Below are 25,520 nucleotides of genomic sequence, written 5' to 3'. Positions count from 1 at the left end.
TTATGATACAGCATTTTTGAAGCAGGGATGCTTTTAAATAGAAATACCCATTGCAGATCTGAGGGAATTAATATCCAGGCTGGGACAGAGTGCGGAGAATATAGTTGGTGGTGTACTTAAAGTGCATGGCATAGTGTTACCATTTGCATTTCTGTTACGTACACTGGTGGGTCATCTTACCTGAGATTTGAGATGGTCAGAGAAAGTGACACTGTTGGTGTATGATGTACAGACATCCTCTGAGGGGGTGGTGGTATTCTAAATCTTTAATGTTTATTTATTAAGGTTTCCTGGGAGACGAGGTAGAGTTTAAGATTTCAGGAGTTTTTTCATTTTTATGTAAGTTAAATTTATTTTGCTTTTAAGATAAAATACGGCCTGGTGTTGAGTAATAAAGAGAATGCACTTGCTGTTACTAATTTTAAAGGTTAATGAGCCTGTTTTTAGAACCTTGGATACACTCCCAAAGAATCTGAGAGGGATCATTTTTCCACTTGAATTCAGTCTGGGAATAAATTTTTTAGGTGAACTTAATGCGGACATTTTTATCTAAAGCCCTTGTTAGCAAACAGAGCTAGCTAAGGTTATTTCCAAGAGCCTCACCAGTTAGGCAATGCTTCTGCGGTACGGTAGTCAGGATCCTCTGCTTTGGTTTGACACAGACACGGCAGCATTCTGAGCAGAGAGTCTCCAGCTGACAAGAAACAGAAGGTTGAACGCTGCAGTAGCACGCACGACTTTGATCCGACAGGTAAAGTCCTAAAACTTCACAGGTGAAAATCTAGACGTCAATTTCAAAAGTACTAGGGACTGGAATAAAAATTATTTTAATGCGTCAACAAATGTGGTTTTCAGAGTTGTGTTGTTCTGCGATTGCAAAGGCTTTTTGAGGCATGCGGGCATTGAAATGAATACGGGCTTGCTTTTGAACGTGCCCATCTACAAAGCAGCTGTTAACTGTGCAAGAATAAACCTAGATTAGTGGTAGCAGTGAATAATTGTAAGTACTTCCTCTTTCAGAAAAGTCAGTCTGAAATTTCAGTAGGCAAATACTGTAATTAGTTGTGAGTAGTTCTTTTGACTGTTTTAGTCGAAGTGTGAAATTGGAGATACTACAGGCTCGACTAGGGCTAGTATTCCTTGTTGGGGTTTTTTTGAGCCTTAGTGGATTTTGATCCATCTCTGTCACTTGTAAAGTGAATTTGTACTCCCAACATCATCTATTTTAAGATAAATGTCTATTTTTAAAGGATATGCTATCCTATTTTTTAACCTTCCAAAAGGTTAAATCCTGGTCAACTTGGTAAGCCTTTTCAGTGCTGTCTTGGAAATTAGGATGCATGCAGGGATTCTTCATTCTTTCTCTGAAACACTAACCCAGTGACTACTGTGTATGTTCATGAAATGCATGACAGGCTCTTGTCTGAGCCTCCTGGCCTCATGCACTGTGCGTTTTTCATGTCTATGCATTCTGCTGTTTAGTCCAGTCTTTCCCCTGGGGCTTGTGGAAGAGATGAGAGTTGAATGTAAAGGTGGTAGAACTTGTAGAATGTGTTTTTGCACAAGACATTTGAAGCTGATGTTTATAAAGTGTCCTGTTCGTTAATGCTTTCTGCCACTAGCTGCATGACTCCTTCCTAGTGTGCACAAAACAAATTAAAATGGGCTTTTAATGTCTGTTGAAAAAAAACCCCAACAAATCCTTAAGGAAGATAAACCTGAATTAGTGCTTGTCATCTTTTCCTTTGTCCTTGGGAATAGGTAATGTAAAACTATTTCAGGTTGGTATAGGTCGTGGGAGGTCTCAGGCTATGAACCTGTTTTGTAGAAGGAATTTGTTTTCTTCAGAAGCAAACATCAGGAATCCTCTACTCATAATTTGATGGAAGTTGTTCCAATTTTGAGAGCTGTTACGTGGCATCACTGTTACAATGCTTGTGACCTGGTCTGATAGATTAATTCTGTACTGTAGCCTTCATAAAATTCCTTTCATTTTAAGGGGTGAATTCAGAATGCTGAACCACTATGCATATGTCGATTACTTACTCTGGAGATAAACGTTACCAGAGTTTCTATGCTGCTGTTTTTTATCCAGAATACTTTACGTAGTTCATTGCAGAGAACTATTCCTACTGTGTCTTAAATTCTGTAATAGATTCTTTGTGGTGTTACCTGTGTCTTCATGCTCTTATTATTCACCCCTTATTCCAAGTGTTTCACCTATGTTTTGTTCACATCTTATTTGTGTTTTGCACGATTTAACCTAATAAATCAGTCTGTGTTTTTCATGAAGTTTTTTTTCTCATGTTTGGTCTCCATATTTTCTATATCTCTCTCTCCTTTTCTCCTGCTCTCGTGCAGATAGCTCCTCCAAGAAGACAAAGTCTAGTTCGGAGGAGAGTAGATCCGAGACGTATGGTAAGCTAAAGCAGCTGCTGCAGCCTTGCACCTTTGCAGTCTGCTCCATGCTTTCTGTCTGTGCACCCGAGGCTTTTATCCTTTACATGATCCGCATGGTTGGCTCTGCAGCAGGGAGTGGGAAACTGGGTTTAAATGTTGCTTCAGTGTATCAGCTTGTAGTTTTTGTAGTGGCTGGAAACTAACCCATAGCTGACAAGCACAGGCTGTCACCTGGATTCTCGAGTTATCTATTGATAGTTGGGAAAACTTGCTGGGGCTGCCCTTCTTGGAGATCTGGTGCCACTGAGTATTTTTGGCATTGTATGAGGACACAGCTCATGCTGGACTCCAGAAGAGGTTTTGTGGTTCTAGAAAAGTCTGTCTTGCTCTAACTGTGGAGGTTAATCTGGATGAAGCAGCAATTCATCTTTTTGCATTATTTGTAGAGGATCTTGTGTCAGTTCCTTTTCATGTTTCACGGAAGTGGAAAAATGTATCTGTAAATAATTTCAAAAAATGTAGGAATATGAACTTCACTATTCTTTGTTCCAAAGAGGTAATAGCTTCCCTGGCAGCCCTTTATTGTTGTGTGTTACTACTGTGTTGTGGCCTTGTAGACTGGAACAAATTGGCACATAACCATTTGGGATAGGAGTAGCCCCACACATTGTTATGTTGTCAGTATCTGTTCCTTCTGTGAAAATGACATCTTTTAACTTTACCTGGAATTTTGAATCATACACTTTTCTTTTTTTTTTTAAAAAAAAAAAAAGTAATGTGACAGTCATGTTCCTCGGGGTGTTCAGAAACTGTAAACAGGTTTTGAGAGTGCCTTGATTTGCTTCAGTAGAACTGGAAACTTGTCTTAGGCAGACTTGGCTTGCTGCAGCTTGTGTGTCTTTCTCCCATGCTCAGAGAGAATGAACAGGGAAATGGCCTGCTGGAAGAGCAGGCATTTTGGAATGATGCTTCTGATGAGCTTGTCTTGAAGCCTTGACCAGTTCTTCCCCTTGCCAGGTGAATGCTGGTTAGTGACAGTGCAGTCAGGTTGACTAGATCCCTACATCTTGAACCTGCATTAATTTTTGCCTAAAGCTGCTTACCCATAATATACTGGAGGTGCTGTCAAACTATTGTAGGTTAATTACAGGAAACATTTGGTATGCTTGATGGAATGTATCTGTGTTTATACTTCTCCCTCAGTCTGTACAGTGTCCTGGTTTTTCATGTATGGCAGAAAGAAACATGACTTCCTAACATAAGCCTTTACTTCCCCCAAAGCTTCCTGCAGATGCTCTATCCATGTCCAGTATCTATGGGAGCAGTTTCCACTCATCCTTCCTTTCCAGTGGCCTTGGCTGTGTTGGACCTTGCCGTGCCTTTTGTCTCTACCCTCTGCTTTTCCCAGGTTCTGTGGTATGTGTAGAGAAGTCTGCTGTTTGCTTTGAATTGGACCGAACTATTTGAAAACCTACAAGTGGAAATACTCTACTGATATTTTTCTTGCTGGTGACTGGGTGTTAGCTGGCTCGCTCTTTGGCTAGCCTTTGAAAAGTGAGTAATAGAAAAGTCCTGAATGACAACAGGAAAAGGAGGTGTGGCTTTTGTATATGTGTTTGTACCTCTTGAAATTCTTAATTTAGGAGCAAGAGACCAGAATTTCTTGAAGTATATGAGTGGCTTGGGGTTAGGTTAGGTGTTTAGGTAGGGAAATTGTTCTAATATGCAGAGGGTGATTTATAGTGACATGAAACTTAGAGTGCGATATTTTCTTCCATAAATCCAACTCTCTCATATTTGTGTAGTCAATAAAATTTAGATGATCAGGAGAGAGTTTGAGTGTAGTTTCAGATGTGCTGTAATTTACTAATTAGTGCCATAACCTCCCACAACACTTGATGCCTGTTTCTTGAAGTAGAATTATTGTCTCTTAAAAGAACTTAAAAATCTAAATTAGCTTTCAGGGTGGTAGGTGAGATATCAGTTACTCTTGCCTTTTCCCTATGAACTGGTTGCTCTCCAAAGATATCTTCCTTTTTATTTAGTAACGATCAGTTTCTGGTCCAAATACTAGACTAGACCATATACATACTCTCCAACTTTGGGACAGGTTTTTAAATCTTTCTGTTTTGAAACCTCAAATTGTTGAGATGTTTTTAAATCGAACTTACTCTTCCTGTTTAGTTTCTTGCAGTTCTTGTCAGCCTTGTGTCTTTATGTTGTGGCCATCCCTCATCCCTACCCATGTAATAGCCAGAAATGGCTGGGAGTGCACTTGACCACAGGGGTTCAATGTGTCGTTGCCATGGGAGCAGATAGCCGTATTGATCATGGTTAAAATACATGGTTCTGTTTTTCTAGAAAGGTTACCAGCCTTGTTTTATGAATGGTATTTGGTGCCGTTGTTATTAACAGTTTTATCAAGACACTATACACTGCGCTAATTTCAAACAACATAGCTTTTAGTCTGACTTTACGTGACTTCTGTTACCAGGTTAGTGGAAGAATCTGAAGAATGCTGCCAATATGGCATTTGGTATGAAGATCACAGTAATAACTAGAACTAAGTGAAATTCAGAATTTCACCCTATGAGAAATTTTCTTTATAAAAGCTGATAGTTTTATTTATTTTGTGGAGCGGGGTTTCTGAAAATATTTTTATAGAAATAAAGCTTCCCAAATGAAGTGAAACATTTGGACATTCTCAAAACCCCAAGGAGTTTGTTTTTGTTTATTGAATGACTCGTTTCAAATCACTGTATTAAATTGCATTTTCCTGTTGTGGCCTCATGCCTCCAGGGAGGTTATAGTTCACAAGTCTCCTCCCATGCCGTGTCCCACACAGTCTGATCAGAGGAAAAGCTACATTGTGTTATGGGAGATGTAATTCATGTCTCCATTCTCTCTAGTGAGTCAGGTTTTTAGAATGAACCCCTGCTCTGTTTGTCGTGCACTGCTAGGGAAATAAAATTTCCTGTTTTATTGAATAACTTTCAAATATTTAGGATCTGTAGAAGAGAAGAAGGTAAATGATCTCTTTCCTAGAGAAGCTCTTGGACAATCAAAATGTATCTGGCAAAACTGTTTGAGACAATCAGTTTTACCATGGTGTGTCCGTGACCTTGAGAACTTCAGACTTTACCCTTCCCTGTGCTCCTAAAGGCACACTTGTAGCAGGGCTGGAGAACTGAGCCACGGTGACGCAGAGGGAATAGTGCCACCTGCTGAAGAGCTGATCGTCTGAGCTTTCCTTGCAATTCCTTTTTTCTGAGACTGGTAATTTCTAACTGCTTTCATTTCTTGTCTTAAACCTCTTTAACTACAGCCCACGGTTAGCTGCTTTACTCTTGGCTTGAGGCTATACCAGTGAGTTTGGGGAAATATAATAAACATGAGGATGAAAAAGGATTTTTAAGATTTATTTTTTTCTCCACAGAATTTTATGAATCCACTCAAGATATGAACACGTAGTCTGATTTTGTGTGCTTAAAGCATAGTTACAGTGATGTCTTCTCATTTCATGCCATCAAGATACTGTCATGTGAAAGTGAATGTGGCAAGATTATTATTGATTTGCTTTTGAGTACTATCAATGATGAGTTCTGTTGACCTTGTAATCTTTACTAAGCTTCAGCTGGAAAAAGTGAAGTATCATGGTAAGATATTTGAAAATGAATGACTCATGATTTCCATCCAGGGAACACTAAGAATTGGAACACGAAAGCAAAAAAGGTGAATGAAAAGCTGATTGCCCCTTGCTCTTGTTCAGTGTTGCCCTGAACTCATAGGCTTTAATTAAAGTGGGTGAAGTTGGCTTAGTTAGTAATTCCATGTAAGAGTTCATGTATGGATTGTGATATCCAGGCATGACAGTAACAGCTATTGAAAACTTTACATTGCTTGTCATTGGACTCTCAGTGGTTTGTGGCTTTCCTGTCAGTCCATTCCAGAGTGTATAATGAGGTGTTCAAGGTACAAGACATGGGTTATGAAAACATTGCTGCTCTGGTCTTAAAATTCCACCACCAAGCAGATTTCAAATTGAATGTATTTTACTTAAAGAACAAAAGTGAGCAAATGATGGATTTGGGGGGTTTCTTCCCTAGTTTTTCCTCACAGCAGAGTAAAAGAGAACATTTGAAAGTTGCTCTTTTTAATCTACCTGGTTCAGACAGGGAGTGCTATCAAAGCTCATCTAGTTCTGCAGATAGTAGCGTTATCTTCAGAAAACTTTCAGGTAACTTCATTAAAATCACTATAAAGATGCTGTGTATCTCCATCAAGCACAGTATCTCTCAGCTGGCCTACATAAACCTTGTTCTAGCCTTTTATATTGCGTTAGGAGAAGGATTAAGTGCCTGCTTCATGTCTGAAAGGAACAAATACAGGGAAAGAGCAATTATGGACTAATTTGGGTTTGAGTTGTCCTAATTTCAATTGCCTCCCCATTCTAAAATTAAAAGGTGGTCTTGGGTGAAATTGAGACTTGTAGTGTGAAACAGTTTAAGTTGATTAGACTTGGAACTTAAATTATACTCTGTAAGATCAGTTTATGTCGCGTCTCCTACTGCATTGCCTCTGCTTTGTCATCAGGTTCATTCAAGGAGGAAGCTTATCAGTAAATCCAAGGGTTATTGGTTCTGGAAAAGAAAGAAATTCCTTGACAGAGCAACAAGTACACAGAGCTATACTGTGCCTTTAAACAAGGACAGTTCTTATGAGTCAAAAGATTAGTTAGTGTCTTACTCATAAAACCTGTACATCTGGCAGCAGGGTTTAAAATGAGCTGTTTTTATTAAATAGCATATGTTCTGTTTCCCACACCCCACCCTGGGGCATCATTCTTGTGAAGTGAGCTTGGTCATATAGAAAAATGGGAGGTACAAAAGGGAGAGGCATGTTCTTTTGCTTAACCATATAAAGAGAGTGTGAAAGGTGGGGGGGTTGTTTTCCTCGTCTGCTTTTACCTTGCATCCATTCCATCAACGTACTGCAGGTTGCTATCTATAGCATAATTTGCTTTTACTTTATCAGCAGAAGGGGAGTTACTGGGATATGATAACTGTGACCAGACTGCTGCAGAAGTGCTGGAATGCAACCTTTTCCACTACTCCCACACCCATTTTCATATATGCCACAGTTGAGGAGAACAGGGCTGACTGGGCAGGCAGTATTTTCTCTTGAGGCTCCTCAGTTCCATTAGGAGTTCTTCCAGAGGAGTGAAAGGAGCTGTAGTGGTGCGAGAGTAATTTAAGACATGGGTATGACTCCACCCTCTGTTACAATTCATTCCTTAAAAATGATTCCAGAAAAGGCAGTCTTGCTGGGACAGCATCTTCACAATTCCCTTTGCTACGTCCATACTAAATGAAGCTGCCACAGTTTTGGTATCTGACTGTGGAGAACTCCAATTCTTTCTCAAGATGCTGGTGTAAGAATTTTCCTGATGTGCTTTTGAAATGAAGAAGCAAAGCAAGCTGTTACAAATAAGGGTCATGTTTAGTAACCAGTAGATTTTGCTGTGTAAATAAAAGAACATCCGTGAAGCGTTTTACAGAGTTCCTGAAGTTGCTTGTCGAGATAAGGCTCCATTGTGGTAGGCTTTTTGCAGATGCTCCTAGGAAAGTGCTCTGCAATGAATATGCCAGGTCTATTGCTTTGTTTTGTTTTGGTTTTCCCTTATTTCATTCTCAGGTGAACAATAGACATACACAACGTTTCACCTTTTCAAAATGCTGCACCTGCTAAGTACGTTTATCACTGCAACAATATTTATGTTCACATTATACTGAATAATCCTAACACCAGGAAACAAAACAAGTTGCCTTTGATGTCACACAGCAAGTTAAAGGAGCAGATTCAAACTCACATTTCCTGGGATTTTGGCCCTGTACTTCAGTAGCTCAGTGGGAAGCATGGTCTTGATTTCAGAAGTCTTGTTCAGTGTAGTAAGTGTGGCTTGTACTTCTTTACTGCTGCTGTTCTGTGCGATATTCTCATCTGGAACAGAAGGTGCCTCGAGATGAGATTTTTGCTGGAAATTGGGAGAACTTTTCCTGATCAATAAATCTGTTTTAGTCCAACCCACTGAAGGTAGTCTGAGAGATTTGTGACTTATTTTTTAGAATAGATTTTAGAAGTTGTTTGGTGTTTTTGATGGTGTACTGAAATGTGACAGCCCTCTGCCGTACTTTGAAGAACTATTAATACAGATAAAGGAAAATCGTGCTAATTGGTTTGTGTACATAGCTGCACTTCTTTAAAAGCTGCTTTTACCTCAAGCTGTGTCTGATGTGCAAGAGCTGTCTGCTTTTCTGCTGTTGTATATCTTTGTTGTGTGTAACCCAAGCCATAAGCTTGACCTGTCTTGACATTCCTATCTGTTTCTGGACTGATGCTCTGTTTCTGTCTCTCATATTTTTCCCTCTGTTGTATTGTACCAGTTTCTTTCAGTGCACTGTGGTTATCTAGGAGGATAAGGTTTTGGACTGATGCCTAGCTTGTGTCTCTTTGTATTTCTCTCCTTCTCTTTCTTCTGCCCTTCCCCACCTTTCTTATGCAGGTCTCGTTCAACGGTGTGTTGTTATCCAACGGGATGAAAACGGATTTGGACTAACAGTCAGCGGAGACAATCCAGTCTTCGTGCAGTCTGTCAAAGAAGGTAAGCAGACTTGCTAAATGTGCTAGCCAGTGAGCAGCCCAGAGGGTTTTCTGTGATCAAAGAAACGTGTGCATGAGCTGGAGGAGAAAACTCCAAATGCCTTCCTCACGGGTGGGATCGCTGCAGCTTCAGAATCAATGTGCAAGGACAAAGAGCGTTACTCTGTTGGGATGCGGTGAATCACCGCCTCAGTGTCTGATGTATTTGGAAACTGACCTCTCATGCCTGAGAGGAGGTAAGTGACTCCTTGAAACGTGATGGGATTGTGGCTTGGTGTATCCACTGCAAAATGAGAACCGGACTGCTCTAGTTTAGATACTCAGAGATTTTAATCTGATAGAGAGGAAGCTTGGGTGAGTGCAGGAAGTAGCTTTGCGTGGAAATACAGAAATGCTGAAACCATTTTTGCTTTGTGTGGTTCTGTTGAAATGGGAACTAAATTTTTTGCCTCTCTAGATGGAGCAGCCATGCGGGCTGGAGTGCAAACAGGTGATAGAATTATCAAGGTAAGGACATTCAGATCATCAGAGAAATGTATCCTTTGTATTAAATGAGCTCTTTCCCTGAAAGAATGTCACTAGTGTGTCTGCTGTGATGTTGGCATTTGCATGTGGGATAGAGGCATGGTCTAAGTTTCTGTGTTCTGGGGATGCCAGAACAGTAACCACTGAAAACGTGCTGCTGAATGTTAGTTTTGTTATGGAGATCACTCTGATTTCAGAACTTTATGGGTGAGTTCAGCACCCTACAAGGTTCAAGTATCGCATGTACAATAAACACAGAAGTGGCAGGAGAGAGAACAGAGAGTTATTAATAATTACCTGTAAATAAATAGTTGTCTTGGATTATTGTTTTTCCCCTAACTACCCCCAGATCCGTGTTCTCTTCTAGTCCCAAACAACTAAGAAATCAAGTCAGTAACTAAAAAGACTATGTAAACTATTGCTGCAAAATGATGGTTGTGCTATAGCAGCTACTGACACAGATAGAGCTGGGATTTCAACTAGGCATTTAAATTAATGAATTAAATTAGCTACCCTGTTTTTTTTCCCTGCCCAGTCAGAGGTGGATTGGTGTCTTGTTTTCTTTGGTATGTGTGTATGGTTTTCTTTTTGCAGAGCTCTGCTCACCGAGATAAATTGTTAGAAGAATAAATTGTTTATCTGTTAGTGTCTTGAAAGACATCGTAATGGAGATGGGGGGAAAGAAAACATTGTTCCTCATTCTGCATGCTTATTGTGTAGTGTGTGGGTACCTTTGGCTGGAAATCAGTAGCTAAACACTGTTAACTTTCTCTTCCTCCCTGCTACCAGGTGAATGGCACTCTTGTAACACACTCAAACCATTTGGAGGTGGTAAAGCTGATCAAGTGTAAGTAAAGACAGGTTACTATTTTTGTCACTGTGCTCCTTTAAAGCATGAAAGGCATAATTTTAAAGGACTGATGACCGATTCAGCTATCAAGTGACGAGGACAAGGTCTAACCATGCCTCGTGCTGAGAGAGAAAGGGTGTATATGAAATAGTGAAGTGAAATTGGTGTAATTTTAACATCTTGGGCTTGAGCTGCACATGCTTCTGCAGTTTCTCCTTAGCTTGATGTTCAAAATTACCATCAAACCTTGCCTACGCATCTTCCTATCTTTTGATTCCACTTTAAATACCATAGCTATTCAGGCACTCAGTGTAGATTACTGTATGATGCTTGCAAATCACTGGCATTTCTAAAGGAAGTGTGTTCTGGGTTGATTTTGTTGTACAAGGAAGAAGGTGTTAGTGGTTCCTTCCACCCTAGCACAGTTTATTTTGTGGCATGAGCATATGTATACTGTAAATGTAGCCTGATAGACTAGAAATGGATTGTGTGCTTTTATGAAGGATGATTATAATGAAAGTTTTTTGATTACCTGAAATTTAAACAGAGATCTCTAAAACGGAGCTACAGTGCTCTCTGTTTTTCTTGTTTGAAGAACAAATGGGTGAAGAATGATCTGAGTTTTGTCGCTAGGGCGAAATGGCAACCAGAGGAACAGCAACGATAGAAATCTGCAAGTGTGTCTGAAATGTGAATTGTTCTTGTTTTCCCTGCAGCGGGTTCCTATGTAGCTCTCACCGTTCAGGGGCGCCCACCGGGGTCGCCCCAGATTCCGTTAGCTGATTCTGAAGTGGATCTGCCAGCATTTGGGCATATGTCTCCCATCATGACATCTCCCCATTCGCCTGGCACATCAGGAAATGCAGAAAGGATTACTAGCCCAGTGCTTGTGGGGGTAAGATTTAAAGCTCTCTTTCCAAAGAACTGCTGTAGCAGTGGAAGAAATGTAGTCATGGGTTTTTTTTCTTGAATTGTTTTGGGCTTCTTGTACAAATCACAAATTGGAATATTTATCCTGCCACCCAGTGGGCATTTAATCACATGAGGAAAAACATTTTGCAAGTAAAAATATCCAGTCCCATCTGAGATAATACAAATACAGTTGAGGGGTTATTCACGGGTTGTCTTTGAGATACGCTGCAGTTTGCATGCTGCGAGTTTATGTGTTGTCTGGTCCAAGCTGGTCATGCTGTAGCTTCTATTAAAAAGTGGATTGTAAGGTGTGCAGACATGTGGCAACGAAGAGTAGGGAAAGCAAATAAGCACACACTTCTGGTCTGTCATTTTTTTTTTTTTTTTTTTTTTTTAAAAAATGTTGCTAGCTATGCCCAAAAGTAGGAAAGAATGCATAGGATAGGATTTAGAAACTTGAATTGCTTCTTGTAGGTCTTTTCAGAGCCCATGTGTTGCAGGTAGCTGAAAAGTGAGCATATCCATTTTCCTTAACTTTCTTCCCAGCGCCACCAAAAAACCCGACCCTTAATCTCTCCATATTTTCTAGGAGGAGAATAATATTGTCCATAACCAGAAGGTGGAGATTCTGAGAAAGATGCTACAGAAAGAGCAGGAGCGGCTGCAGGTACTGGAGTCACATGAGTTTGAGAGGGGTGGAGGAAAGTATGATGCAAATAGAAAGATTGGTTGTTTAATCACTACTTAGTAGCATCTTCAACATTCCCTTGCATAGCTTGAGTTGCATCTTAGATTTTCTATATGCCAACCTAACACCAGAGATCCAGTCACTCTTACTGATCAGCTCTTGAGTTTTTAATCCTTGACAGAGTAAGAAAAAATTTGTGGGAGCTTTCTTACGTGGAAATGTACATATCCATCCATCTTATCTAATCCTTGGGCAAGTAAGCATCTTTGACTCTTCCTGAGAGATTTCAATAAATCTCTAGAATGTGGTTATTTTCATATGGCACAGGAGAGAGAGGAGAGTTAAGTAAAAAGCACGTTCTGTAGCATCTACTTGGTAGGTGTACAGATTTGCTGTTTATTATTTGAAACATGTAAATGGAATGAAGGTTAGTAGTAGGTTGTAGTTCTAAGCTGTGTTATCGAGGAGGTACTGAGTGAAAGCTCCTAAAATTATTTTTCAGTCTCTGCAGGAAGAGTATAGCCGGTCACCCACCACACGACTGCTCAAAGAGATACAGGAAACGAAGAAGCACATTCCTCAGCTGCAAGAGCAGTTGTCCAAAGCCACAGGCTGTACTCAGGTAACAGAATGTGTCAGGCTTCACTGTGGTATGTTCCGGGCGAAAATTCTTGGGGGATGATGGTGTTCTGGGCAAGCAGGAGTTCCCTGCCGTGCTCTTCTGTGCTTGTACAGGCAAATTGCACCCTCTAGAGTGTAGACTTGTAATTAGGCTTGCATAGGCTGTCCAGTGCAATGTCAGTGTATATGAAGTAGACTTTACACTGGACTTTCAAATCATCTGTGAAAAACTGCTTTTAAAACAGTAAGTGTAAACTATGATGTGTTTATTAGTCTGTCAATAGAACTTAAACCTGTGAAGTCATTCTTACAGTGGAAAGTGAATAACTGGAAGCTTTAAAACAGCTTTGCTTTTGCAAAAAAAAAATTAGCTGGTATTATTTTTTCCCTTTTCCCTCTACCTATAATGTTGTAAGTCCTGAAAACTTGGTGTGATTTTCTGTTGTCTTCTCTTAGAAAAGCATTGCAGACTTTTCTAGATGCACGAAGAAACTTTTATGAATAATGTGAACTAACTGGGTTTTGAGACAGTTAATGTTTAAGGATTGTCTCTTGAAATATTCTACTTGATCTGTGCTGTCTCCTTTTTAGGATGGAGTTTTGTCCTCCAGGTCTGTGACGGAGTCGCTGCAGATCAGTGAAGTGGAGGCAGAGAGCGGAGATTGTGTGAGCAAACTGGATTACAGTGGTGACAGCCCTTCCCGACCAAACAGTGACATTGCTGATGTGAGTCTTGAACAGCTCCGTGACTTTGCTTCTATACCTTTTGGACTTGGTTTTCTTGCGCAGATTCTTTATGTTTGTGTTGTCCTGTGTATCATACGTATGTACTCTGTCTCAGTAATGCTGTGTATTACTAGAACAGGCTTCTCAGTACACACCAAAAATATTTCCCTGAGGAAGCATACTATATTGGAATTCTATTAGGGACTGGGAAAGAAATAGTGTGGGTTTGGGGTTTTTATCTAGGATTAGATTTTCCCGTCACAGGAACTGTGTCTGTAACCAGACAAAGAAAGATGGATGCCAGCATCTTTCTCAGAACTCAGAGAGGCCAATTAGAGCATCTTTTAAGAGTATGTAATGTTCCAATTGCGGTAGCAGTGACTCAGATCCAGTCAGTGGGCAAGCTGCCATGAAAGTGGAGAAGAGCCTTACTCCTACCAAATAAGCTTCAATTATTGCCAACAGTAAAGGCTCTTAGTCTGTTCACTCATTAGTTATCAATCTGTGTGCTTGTATGATCTCCCTGTTAGAGTGCCTTAGCACCTAATCCTTAATTAAGTCACTATCTGATTATTGCAGAGGAATTGAGACTCTGTACTTGGGTTTTGGCCTGTGTTTGTTGTTTAACTTAAGGATATGGGAGCTAAATTTGTACTAGTAGTTGGAAGTGAAAGGAAGGTGGGTCAGCTATACCTCCAAAATGTGAACATACATGACTCTCTTTTGAAACATTCCTCCTCCAACTCCAAATCTGACTAGGATTCACTTGTGTTTGTAAATAACAAATGCAGAACGAAATTCATAGCTATCTTCCTAGTAAACTTACTCCTGTCACTATTGTGGATGGTACTTGATCACTGGAGGTGGTTGACACACCAAGCGTTCAAGCTTTTCAATCCAAAGTGGCCCTGAGAAACTTAAGGATTGGGGCAATAGAAACCTCCTGAAGTTTAACGAGAAGTCTGGAGTTCTGTAGCTGGGGTGAAATAACTCCAAAATAACTCCATGCATCAATACAGGCTGGAAACCAACAGGCTGAGTAGTAGCATAGCTGAAAAGACCTGGGTGTTACTGTGGAGAGACTGAAGATGAGCCAACAGCACATGCTTTTTGCAAATAAAGTCAAGTGTCTACTGGGCTATGTGAGAAAGAGGATTGCCAGCAGGTGGAGGTGACTAGCCTCACAGATTTTAGTTTGGTTGTTCATACCTGTTTTAAAACTTCACTCTGTGCGAAAGGAGAAGTTTTGGCTGTTGTGGCTGAAAAACTTACTGTGCAGTTCTCATTTTCCTGGATTTGCTGGTACTCACCAGAACTGAACTTCCTTCTTTCCCAGAGTCCTCGCAGTGGCTTGAAGGAGCGGATTTATCCGGATGAGAGCCCAGAAAAGACTGAGGTTCAAGATGCTGTGAGTACAAAACATAAAGTGTCACAACAGCATCTCCTGTAATGGGCCCATTAAAACCTTGCTGGTTTTCCCCCACTTTCTAGATGGAGTGTGCATAAACTTTGCTTTAGAAAAGAAAATGCAATTAAAATTGTGCAGGGAAAGTTAATTAGCTGACTAAATGTTTATGGAGCTTAAGAGCAGGCCCATTTAGAGGGGAGAAATACATACTCAGTGGTAAAACAGATGGACCTAAAATAGGTAGAGCAGTTGTACATATTTTATTCCTTGAGTCTATCAGTAAATGAAACAGTCTTTTGTTTAGGATGTTTAGTCATTATGAGGCTGGCATTATCAGGGATGGCCTCAAGAGTAGGTAAAAGTGGAACATAGCAGAAAGTGCAGACCTATCTGAATGTATTATCTTCCTTAGGATGACTTCTGAAGTATTTTTCCCCTCATCTGCTTGACTTTCCAAAGTCATATTTCTCCATTTGTACTAAGATGCCATTTGTCATATGCCATATGCTTAGTGTGCTCGTGTCTGTAGATGATACAGTTGGTTTTGAATCATCTGAGTTAATGTTTCTGAATGCTTGCAACTTGGGAGAAGCATTCATAAGGGGATCTCGCAACTGCAAACTTGGACAAGATTGAATAGAGACACGTGTTTCCATTGAGTTTTGAGAAGGGGTATAGAAATGGTAGTAACATCTGTGAAGTGGTAAAGAAGGTTTACTGTGCCAAGAGAGTAATAGCACTGTACATTTCTTTCTTCCCTTCATTCCCCTTCTCTTCCCTTGCTCCCAACTCACCGCAGGATTCCCAGTCCAGCATTGGAAGTCCTTTATCCCGAGTGGGACCTCAGATCATTGGAGCAGAGGATGATGACTTTGACACTGAGCAGGAGCAGGTGGGAATGACTTTTAGCCTCAGTCACCCCTTTTCCCCCGTGACCAAAATTCTGTTCCTCTGTGCCTAAACTGCAAGAGCTCCATGACTTATTTTTATTGAGCAGTTCTTGTGCAGTGAATTAAGAATTAAAGAATGGGATTCCTGTTACGGCTGATGTTGCTAAATAAAAACATTTGGGGAGTTTATGACAATATGCCATCTTTGATTCTTTCTGGTACTCTTTCTTTCTTCTCATAATGTCAAGCTTTTTAGAAATTCATTTGCCTTATTTAATTTTCTTTTGCTTGTTTAGTTTCTATTAAGTTCATTATTGTCATAGCAGTAGAGCAGCCGTGGCTTTTGACATATTTATTCTGAGTTGTTTTAGCTTTCCTTTGCTCTGAATTATATTTCATTATATTGTACTCAGTGTTCATGAGAGTATTTAAAAGAAGTGTTCCTATTGTAAGCTCTTCCTGGGATGTTAGAATGGCATTGCAAAGGTTCTGGAATTGATCAGTTTTTATTTTAATTAAACAAATGAGGAGCTAAGCTGTTGGAACAAAGCTTCTTGGTTTTTCTTACAGTACCTTTCTTGAATAATTCAAATAGTTTCCATGTGTCTCTACAGATTAATGGACAATGCAGCTGTTTCCAAAACATTGAGCTCCTGAAATCTCGCCCAGCTCACCTGGCTGTTCTTCTGCATCATGTGGTGTCCCAGTTTGACCCTGCAGCATTGGTAAGATGTTCTGGAATTGTTTCCCTGGCCAAACTGGTGGCCTTAACCAGAGTATATCAGGATCTCCTTGTTCTTGTGTAGCATTGTCAGTGACATGGCCAGATCGGCTAGAAGAGAAATGCAGATCCTGTGCAGGGGTGCGAGTATTTCAGATAAATGGAGAAGCACAAAGAGAACTTCTTTGTGTCTCCCTTATATTTAGGTGTTTACAAATAAGTATTTAGCTCTTGAAAGCACCTCATTCCACCCTAAGGTGGTGAGATTTGTTGTCTACGGGGAAGGTCTGATCTCTTTCTCCCCACTCCCCCCACCTTTCTCTTCTCCGCTGATTACCGGGCAGCCTAGCTGAGGTCACCTGAGCAACCTAGATGGCAGAAGGCAGCTAGGAAGAGTTTCAGTCCAGCAATGCTGAATTCCTTGAAATATTTGAAAGAAAACTTGGAGTTAGGGGTGTTAGGACTGAGTTCTCATGGTATCGCTTAATTTCTTCCCTTCCTGTTTCCCACAGTTGTGCTACCTTTACACAGACTTGTACAAGCAGACCAACTCCAAAGAGACTCGGCGTGTCTTCCTTGAGTTTTACCAGTTCTTCTTGGACCGAGCTGCAGTAAGTTCCAGTCATTTCTCTTATTTCCAAGCATATTTAGCAAGTTGACTTCTACCTTTCTTCACTCTCCTGAACTGGAAAAAACTAAGGAGTTATTTAAGTCCTCCAAAATAAAAAGATTTTTTTTTTCTTAAATGTTACCAGTGAATACGGCAAAATAAATGGTGTATAGCCTCAGATGCCTGGTAACTCAATAAATCATGGGGAATACGTTGTCTGATGGGAGAAATAATTTTGTGATATGTAAGCAAGCTCTAGCTGTTACACATTGCCTTCTAGTTAATAATTGCTGCATGTATTGATGTGGCTATTGCAAGGATTGGGAAATTTTGTGTCTGTTGGAAAGCCTGAGAAAATTCTTTACTGTCATGAATTGGACTACCAGATAGTGTAGCGGAGGCTAGTACCTCATGTTTAGATGAAATAATCCTTGTGTAATAGAATGTATATTCAGGATGGGAGTCTCCTCCTTAGTACCATCAGGTGTTCAGGTTGTATGATTTTGGCTTTTGAGGGGATTTTCTTGTGGTTTTTGTACTGTGTATTTTACTGGGGTGGTGTTTTTTGTGTATGTTCTTCCAGCCTTTCTTTTCTTTTGCAGAATCTAAAAGTTCCAGTTCCAGATGAAATCTCCTTAGAACTAGGTAAGGTGCTCTTGCCTGAAGTATCTGTTTCTACAGTTTCTACTGTCTGAGGCAGTCCAAGCAAGTTTCTGCACTTGGGGTTACTTCAAACATACAGTGTCATGTGTTACCAGGAGAGAGAAGTGAATACTTCGTATATTTTTTGGAGAAGGCATAATATGTGCTCTGATACATGCATGAGTGGTGGGAGGCATTGGCCACACTGGCGTGTACGTTTTTTAGTATGATAGTGGATGTGACCAAAGCTGCTTACGCTTAATGCACTTATGTTCGTATTATCAGCAAGTGAAAGGCAAAAGGGTACTCTTGGATGGGTTAAAGTATACATGTGAGTGATTTTATTCTAAGGTGAAGAGGATTGTTCTCAAAAGAATAATGTATTAATTTTTCTCTTCTGACTTACAGACAGAAGGCGGCCAGAACTCCTTCCTGAAGAGCTTCATCGGCAGTTTATACAAACTATGCAAGATAAAGTCTGTCCAGAAGTTCAAAGGAATCTGGAAGATTTCAGGTAACAGCAGCTGTCTGTGTAGTTTTCATTTAATTCATACGTGCCCTTAGTCAACATGTCCAATACAGGGGAAATCCAAACGTGAGGGATGTAGTAATTCCTCTTGGAATGAATAGGAAGATACCACTGGAGAGGGCCTCCAGGGTCACCCTGTGACCAATCTTTGAATGTTTTTTGACACTGTGTTGCAAGTAATTAATTGCAAGATCAGTTTTAGAGCTTGGATTCTTCATTCCTTGAAGCTATTTGAGGCAATTTCAGAATATTGTTACTTAGGTGATGTTATATAAATCCTTCTCACTAATTGTGGTTATAATCAGATTATATTTTCTATTTTTCTCCTTTTTTCCTTCCCTCTCCCCTTTGGGCATGGAATAATCCACTTTAGAAAGCTGTCATGGGCATATAGTAGAATTTAATAATTAATATGCCCTTTCATGTGGAGTCATAAGAGCTCTGTGCCAACATGAGACATTATACCAAGACAAGTATTCAATAATGGACTTTGTCATACCTAAAAATATCTCAATTCACGTATATGCTTCAAATATACAACCTGGGATGCTGCAAAAAGAGTAACTACTTTTTCTTGACCCTTGCAATGGCTGCCTCTCTTGGTAAATATCATAGAACTTTATCCCTCCGAAGGCTATTTTAGCTATGTTTTACAGTGAGTGCAAGTGTTACGGAGAAGTGTCATGACTTCCCTGTTTTCATACAGAAACCAATAATGAAACCTCTTTGACATTCTGAATGTCAGGAGGTCACTTTTCCTTGTTACAGGTCAATATTCAATTTCAAGTGATGCTTCCCTCTCCCCATTTTTCAGGCAGAAACGTAGTATGGGATTGACCTTGGCAGAAGGAGAGCTAACGAAGCTGGATGCAGAAAGAGTTCGTGACCGGAATGCAGTGGAGAAGGAAAGAGCATGTGCAGAACAGATTATTGCTAAAATTGAGGAAGTCTTGTGAGTAACAGCAAGTATAACTGTGGGGGTAAAAAAGGTTCTACCCTGAACCTGACAACAGCAGAGCAAGGAATTAGGAACTAGAAGCAATTTGACATCATTACGTTTACATTGCTTCCCCTGTTTGCTGTCAACGTATGTTTGAGTAATGATAGCCAAAAGTAAGCTAATGGTTAGGTAAAGTACATGTATCTTTTCAAGGAGTCTACTGTTCAAATAGCAGAGGTAATGCTTCCATTGTCAGCTTGTGCATTATTAGATCAGAGTCCTGGTTTTGGGTTGTGGAAACCTATAGCTTCAGAATGCATTTTTCCTTTTAATGTGAGCTGAATCAGATTTTTCCAGCTGAACCTTCATTTTTGTTTACTTCCCCCCCTCCCCAGCCCCGAGACCTTCTGACATTCTAAAGGACACTTTGAACACAATTGCTGATGCTCTGGGTGGATGTGACTGGGTGTTAATTGGTTTCTGAGTTTCATTTTAAAATTCTTTCTTGTTTTTAGAATGACATCTCAGCCTTTGGAAGAAGACAAGAGGTAATGGAAGTTGTGTGGACTTAGTCTGTGAAGTTAGAACCCCACTGCTGGCTCTGTGTTCTGCTGAGCAGAACAAGATAGCCCTTTGCTGACTGCAGCCACAAACTCTCATTTTCTAAATCCCCTGGCATAATTAATTTGAATTCAGAGCATCAATCTCTTGCTTTTGACCTCGTCTTATTCTGAAGTTTGTTGCCTTTGTTTCAGATCTGAAAAAGTTACTGTCCCTGAGAGTTCATGTTTCTTTTGGTTTTGTTTTGTAGTTATTTCAGTCTGGTCTAACGTTTATTTTCTGTATGTGCCTTGCCTTGGACAGTTTGTGTGTATACAACCGTGTGGGTAGCTTTTACTATACCCTTTACCGCAACCATACCTTTTACTGTTACTTATTTTTACCATAACTCAAAACTATAATGTAACTTCAAATATGTATTTAGTATATAATTTTAGAACCTTCTTTGTAATTATCAAGATTTTATTTTTACCTCCTAGGCTGGTATGCCTTTTATATACTCCATCTTTTGTTTACAAGAGGACAAATTCTGATATTGGCTGAGTCTTCCCCATTGTCTATGATAGTTTGTTTCGTATTTAAAAAAAAAAGATGCCAAGTTCTTTTAATCTGAAAATTAATTTCTCAATGGTTAATTTCTCAATAGAACCTTTGCCTTTCACCTTCTTGGTTTTCTTGACAAAATGTATTTTCCCCAGTATATTTCTCCTTATCCTCCATCTTTTTTTTTTTTTTTAATATACTTGGCAGTTCCACAATGCAGTATGTGATTCTTACTTACATGAAACACCTGGGAGTCAAAGTTAAAGAACCTCGGAACCTGGAGCAGAAGCGTGGCCGGATTGGTTTCTTGCCAAAGATCAAGGTAGTAGTGTTGTGGCCAGAGCATGTTTGTTTAAAGCTGCCCAGTGTGGGTGCTTTGTTAGAATTCATAATCCACTTTTTCATGACACATTAGAAGTTGGTATGATTTTACAGTCTTCATTTCTGCATCAAGAGGATCTGGGATTCCTGAGCTGTACAGAAAATCTAGCGGTTGAGATTGGGTTCTACATATGTTTTCAGACACGTGAATTAGAAATGAGTTGCCTTTTTTTCTTCCTTTATCTGTATGCCTCAGTTCTAACTGCTTACTTTTCACAATTCTAGCCTTATTAAAACTTTGGGTGAGAAATGTTTCATGTAATACAACCTTGAATCACTTGAGGATCTTATTAAGCCTCATCAGTCTGTTGGCTTGTGTACTTTAGTTGTCTTCCTGAGAAACCTGCCCAAAAACTTGTGCTTCATGATGCCCAAAAGCTACTCATCCTGCCACCCACACTTTTCCTGGTTATACAGTGAATTTTTCCACCAAAACTCCCATCTCTGTGGGTGTGTTCCGTAGTCTCCCACAGTATGGGGGTGGATGTGATCACAATAGCTACTTATTCATCAGCATTCCAGCTTCCTTTGAAATGTTAAGACTGTTACGACCAGTTCTGCACTAACAGTGTGAAAAGGTTAGATCAAGCGTTCGCAAACTTTCTGAAGTGGTAAGGTCAGTTGTATTTCTCTGTCCTAGATTGGAGTCTGTATGGTTGTGGAGGTCTGGAGTCACAAGATGTTGTGCCTTAGAGAAACAAAGTGCTACTGGTCACTGTAGATTGGTCTCTTACCCTAGGGAGGTTTCTAGCTCCTACTAATTTAAAAATAGGGTGTATGAATTTTTGCTGGTAACAGATGTATCTCTTAAGATGCTGTGGCTCTCTGCTGCTAACCCTGTTCCACACCACTCATAGTCTGTCCGTAGGCTGTCTTTGCCTCTGATGCTGCAGGATGTTGACCTCTCAGTAACTTATTAGAAACAAAATTCTCTTATGCCCAACTCCCGCAGTTTTAAAGAATTAGTCAATATCTCAGTAAATAACTGAATTTGAAGAAATGAGTGATCTGTTTGCTTTTCTTTGTTATACATTAACTGCAGCAAAGTATCAAGAAAGAGAAAGAAGGAGAGGAAAAAGGAAAGAGAAGAGGCTTTCCTAATATTCTGGGCCCACCAAGGAGACCGAGTCGACATGATAGCAGTGCAAGTATGTCAGATGAGGAAATATGTGTTCCCTAACTATTAATCTGAAAGCCAGATAAAGTGTCTGCTGTCTTTTAAAAATCCATGCTAAGAAGACTGAGTAAACTTTTTGGTTTTAAAACATGTTTTTGAAGGCACACAGGCCTAATTTTTTCCTGAAATGCTCCCTCTCTTCATCGCTGAGAACAGGTAAAAGCTCTTTCAGCAATATAATGGCTCTGTGTTTGTTTAGTTGGCAGAGCCATGGAAATGCAGAAGCCCCGCCATACAAAGCACGTACCTACAGCCCCTTCTGTTAGCCCAGAGCCACCAGATTCTAGCAAGATGCGCCAGAGTGGGTCCTCCAGTGATGGAACAGATGCGCCATGCCCACCTGCCAACCCAATGTCTCCTTTGGCAATGGGTCCCTTTTCCTCTCCAGAGGGAAGCAAGGACAGCGAAACAGGTAGGATGATGCTAACATAGAGGAATGATTAAAGATTGTGTTGTGAATGGGATATGCAAAGCACGGTTCTGATGCAACAAACTTAACCAATTAGGAAATATTTTTATGTCATTAGACATGATCTTCCCTGGTGCTTACTCATCTTTTCTGGCTGAGACATTTGACTCTGGTTCAAATTAGGAAATCTTATCATGGCTAGAAATTGTTGTTAGGTTGGTTCTATCACTGTGGCATTGGATCATCTAAAAGAAAAAAAAAAAGTCTATTGCCTGCTTTTGTAAGTGCGAGTCAGTGTCATCTGGAAACATTTGTCACTGAGATTTTTGTTACCAACCTAGGAATTCAGTTCTTCCAGGTCTAAACTGAAATGAGGCTGTGAATCAAGAGGCTGTGAAGAGGCTGTGAAGTTCTCTAATTTACTCTGATTTGGTACAGTTCTTGACATTTCATACACGATCTGTTTAGGTTTGAAGCAGACTGGAGAAGCTCCACCTGCTAACGACTGTATGGATGGCACACCCCGCACACCTAATAATACCTTTGAGTTCCCATCTCCGTTAGAAAACTTGCAGGAAGAGGAGGGAGAATCGGAGAGGTAAGTTTGGTGCCCTCGTTGCTTGAGCCTTGGAAGAGAGTGGATGTGACAATGCCTGTTGAAGCTGAGTCTATAAAACTATTGGTGACATCATTTGTATTAAATGTTATTGGTAGAAGTAGGAAATGCTGATCTGTGTATGCTACTATGGTAGTACTAGAGAACTCTGTATCTATGAGGAGGGTGAGGCTGACAGACGGACAAAATGTTCTAGTTAAGAGGTTAGGCGTTTACTCTGAAGTTATGCTGAATGTCTGGGGGGGGTGAAATTCTTGCATAAGCTTCCCTAATAATTCCTTTCATTCTTTGCAGAATCATTGACATGGGAACACCAAAGCCTTTTCGCAAGTGAGTATGCTTGTGAATGTTTGAATTTCACTGAATTTGTTGAGATTTTAATAGGTTATAAAGTAGAATGCAGTAGTGTTCATTGTTCTGAGCCAGTACAATTGTCTGCATGATCTTCCCTTTTCTTAAATAATGCATATATGAAATAGTCGCTGGCATCCGTATATGGGACAGGTGGAGTGAATGATATGCAGATAAGCCCTTTGATCTATGAGTGAAGTATAGCGATTGTTGTATCTACTGATATGAATTGATGCATTAGGGAGATGAGATTTCCACATTTTCTTTTTAAACTTGTGTGTTGCTTTTAGCTCTGTATCTGCAGATAGATGGAGGAAAGAAATTGTAACTTGCCCTTTCACCAACTTGATATTTGACTTCAAGCAAATTATTTTATCTGTATGATTAAAAGGAGGGTTATGGAAATACTGTAAGAACAGATATTCACTCTTAGTTGTTCTGTAAAGGGCAAAATTAGAAAATGTGCCTATAGATTCAGACATCTAACAGCCTCCAGCTGTTATGGAGAACATATTTACAACTGATGTATATACTTAAGATTTTCTGTTCTTTCTTCCTAACATCCATGCCTAAAACGGGAAGTATCTGACAGATGTTTTTTCATGTTAGGATGGACAGTGTTGGTTTCGCAGACGTACAAAGTGAAGATGAGCTATATGATTTTGACATGGACATGGACCCTCCCAACTGGCAGCAACTTGTGAGCCGAGAAGTGTTGATGGGGCTGAAACCCTATGAAATCAAGCGCCAAGAAGTGATTAATGGTGAGATGGATATTTTTTTCCTAGCTCATGTAGCACAGATTTGAAGCCTGTCCTCTGGAGCTCTGAAGTTTTTTGAATTTAAAACTAGGTCTTTCTTCACCATATTGCTTAAAGTAGTGGCCATCTATTACTTCTGTTTTGCAGAGTTTGTTCATGTGAAACTTGTACTTGTTACTGAAAAGTATCCTGGGATGAGACTGATCCAGTCCCTAGAGGAGAAATTAAAAATATTAAGTGGTTTGACACTGAAAGGCCAGTTTACAGTATCATGTTTATAAAAGAAAGCAAGAGGCACTGTCTAGACTGTTGGAAAGCACATAATGCAAATGGAAAGCTACTACCAAGCTTCATCTTCAAAGCTTCATCTCAATTTCAGGTCTTGCAATCCTGCAGAACACTCTGTGTGGCTGTATGAGCTGCTAAGAGCTCACTGTTTGTTTGTGTTAAATGATGAGTTGTGAATCAGTTGGCTTCGCTGTTTTCAAACACGGAAGTATAGCAGAGCATGGCTCCATTCTGGAGCAAGCTGGAGTGTGGGCCAGCAAGGGAAGTGTCGACGAGGGAGACTTTTGAAGTTCATACTTCTGGCTTCTGTTTGCTTCACGTTTGTATCCACATTGCCAGACCTCTTTAAGTAGGTGGTTACAATCGTGCTTTCCCCTCTCTCTTCAGAGTTGTTTTACACCGAAAGAGCTCATGTCCGCACGCTGAAGGTTCTGCATAACGTCTTCTACCAGCGTGTCACCCGGGAAGGGATCCTGAACTCCAGTGACAAACGGAAAATCTTTTCAAATCTGGAGGATATCCTTGGGCTTCATGGTAAGAGCAGCTGAGGTGCCTCTTAGCTTTGTAGCCTCAACTGGAATTCTGGATATGACTATATGAAAAATTTAAGCAAGTGACCCTGAAATGAGAGGCAACCTCATACAACATTTCAGATAAAAAAGAATACTACAGCTGTTCTTCCTTTCACACAGTTTTTCCATTTCTGATTTACAAAGATATTTTGATAAAGAACGCATGTGTCCAGCATTTCAGATACTTGCTTTTTTCTTATCTGTGTACACAGACTCTCTTGTGCTGATTCATGCTTTGATAGAAGGAGCAATACTTTGATGAATGGTCTTTATGGGTCAATGTTCAAAATGTTACAACTGTGTTGAAGAGAATATGGAAATAAATCTGAAAAGACTGGTGTCTTGCAGGTGGTGTTGAAGGGTGGCCCTTTCTGATTGTTTAGCGAAAGGACTGTTCAGAATCAGAATTTCAGCTCTGCCACTGAATAATCAGTTGTATAATTTTATGCAAGTGGCTTGAAGTGTGTTCTACATTATTCCTATGTTTTTAAAAGGGCAGTGATATTGAGCCTCAGAAAAGATAAGACTGGAAAGGTTTTTAGGGGTTATTTGAAGACAGATGAGACAGAATTGCAAAGCCGTTATCAAACATTTTCTTAGATATTCTGCTAAATTTATTATGTTGCAGGACACTTTTCTCTTTTAATTTAATTGAAATTATTGTAAACCAAGTATTTTCCTTGAATAGCTTTTATTTTAAAATAAGTGGTGAAAATTAAGCAAACTATTTGAGCAGTAT

General features: G+C 40.0%; 1 protein-coding gene across 2 annotated transcripts in view; it reads left to right on the top strand.

Moving 5' to 3' along the window:
• ARHGEF12 (Rho guanine nucleotide exchange factor 12) overlaps positions 1-25,520 on the top strand; it is a 76,427-nt gene that overhangs the window by 30,575 nt on the left and 20,332 nt on the right. The window contains exons 3-26 of one of the 2 annotated variants that reach the window (XM_068418474.1): positions 663-751; positions 2,362-2,418; positions 8,963-9,061; positions 9,518-9,567; positions 10,375-10,432; positions 11,152-11,330; positions 11,937-12,014; positions 12,538-12,657; positions 13,248-13,382; positions 14,719-14,790; positions 15,590-15,682; positions 16,295-16,405; positions 16,914-17,012; positions 17,614-17,656; positions 18,062-18,167; positions 18,997-19,134; positions 19,638-19,670; positions 20,434-20,548; positions 21,650-21,755; positions 21,984-22,196; positions 22,662-22,791; positions 23,104-23,139; positions 23,770-23,924; positions 24,597-24,743. In XM_068418474.1, coding sequence (XP_068274575.1) covers positions 663-751; positions 2,362-2,418; positions 8,963-9,061; positions 9,518-9,567; positions 10,375-10,432; positions 11,152-11,330; positions 11,937-12,014; positions 12,538-12,657; positions 13,248-13,382; positions 14,719-14,790; positions 15,590-15,682; positions 16,295-16,405; positions 16,914-17,012; positions 17,614-17,656; positions 18,062-18,167; positions 18,997-19,134; positions 19,638-19,670; positions 20,434-20,548; positions 21,650-21,755; positions 21,984-22,196; positions 22,662-22,791; positions 23,104-23,139; positions 23,770-23,924; positions 24,597-24,743 — 2,462 coding nt within the window. The remainder of the gene's footprint in view (positions 1-662; positions 752-2,361; positions 2,419-8,962; positions 9,062-9,517; positions 9,568-10,374; positions 10,433-11,151; positions 11,331-11,936; positions 12,015-12,537; positions 12,658-13,247; positions 13,383-14,718; positions 14,791-15,589; positions 15,683-16,294; positions 16,406-16,913; positions 17,013-17,613; positions 17,657-18,061; positions 18,168-18,996; positions 19,135-19,637; positions 19,671-20,433; positions 20,549-21,649; positions 21,756-21,983; positions 22,197-22,661; positions 22,792-23,103; positions 23,140-23,769; positions 23,925-24,596; positions 24,744-25,520) is intronic. The other variant, XM_068418475.1, reaches the window with a different exon arrangement.

This window comes from Nyctibius grandis, chromosome 25 (genome assembly GCF_013368605.1).
Source record: "Nyctibius grandis isolate bNycGra1 chromosome 25, bNycGra1.pri, whole genome shotgun sequence".
NCBI lineage: Eukaryota > Metazoa > Chordata > Aves > Nyctibiiformes > Nyctibiidae > Nyctibius > Nyctibius grandis.
Note: the sequence above shows the minus strand (reverse complement) of the source record. Positions and strands in the feature narration are given on the sequence as shown.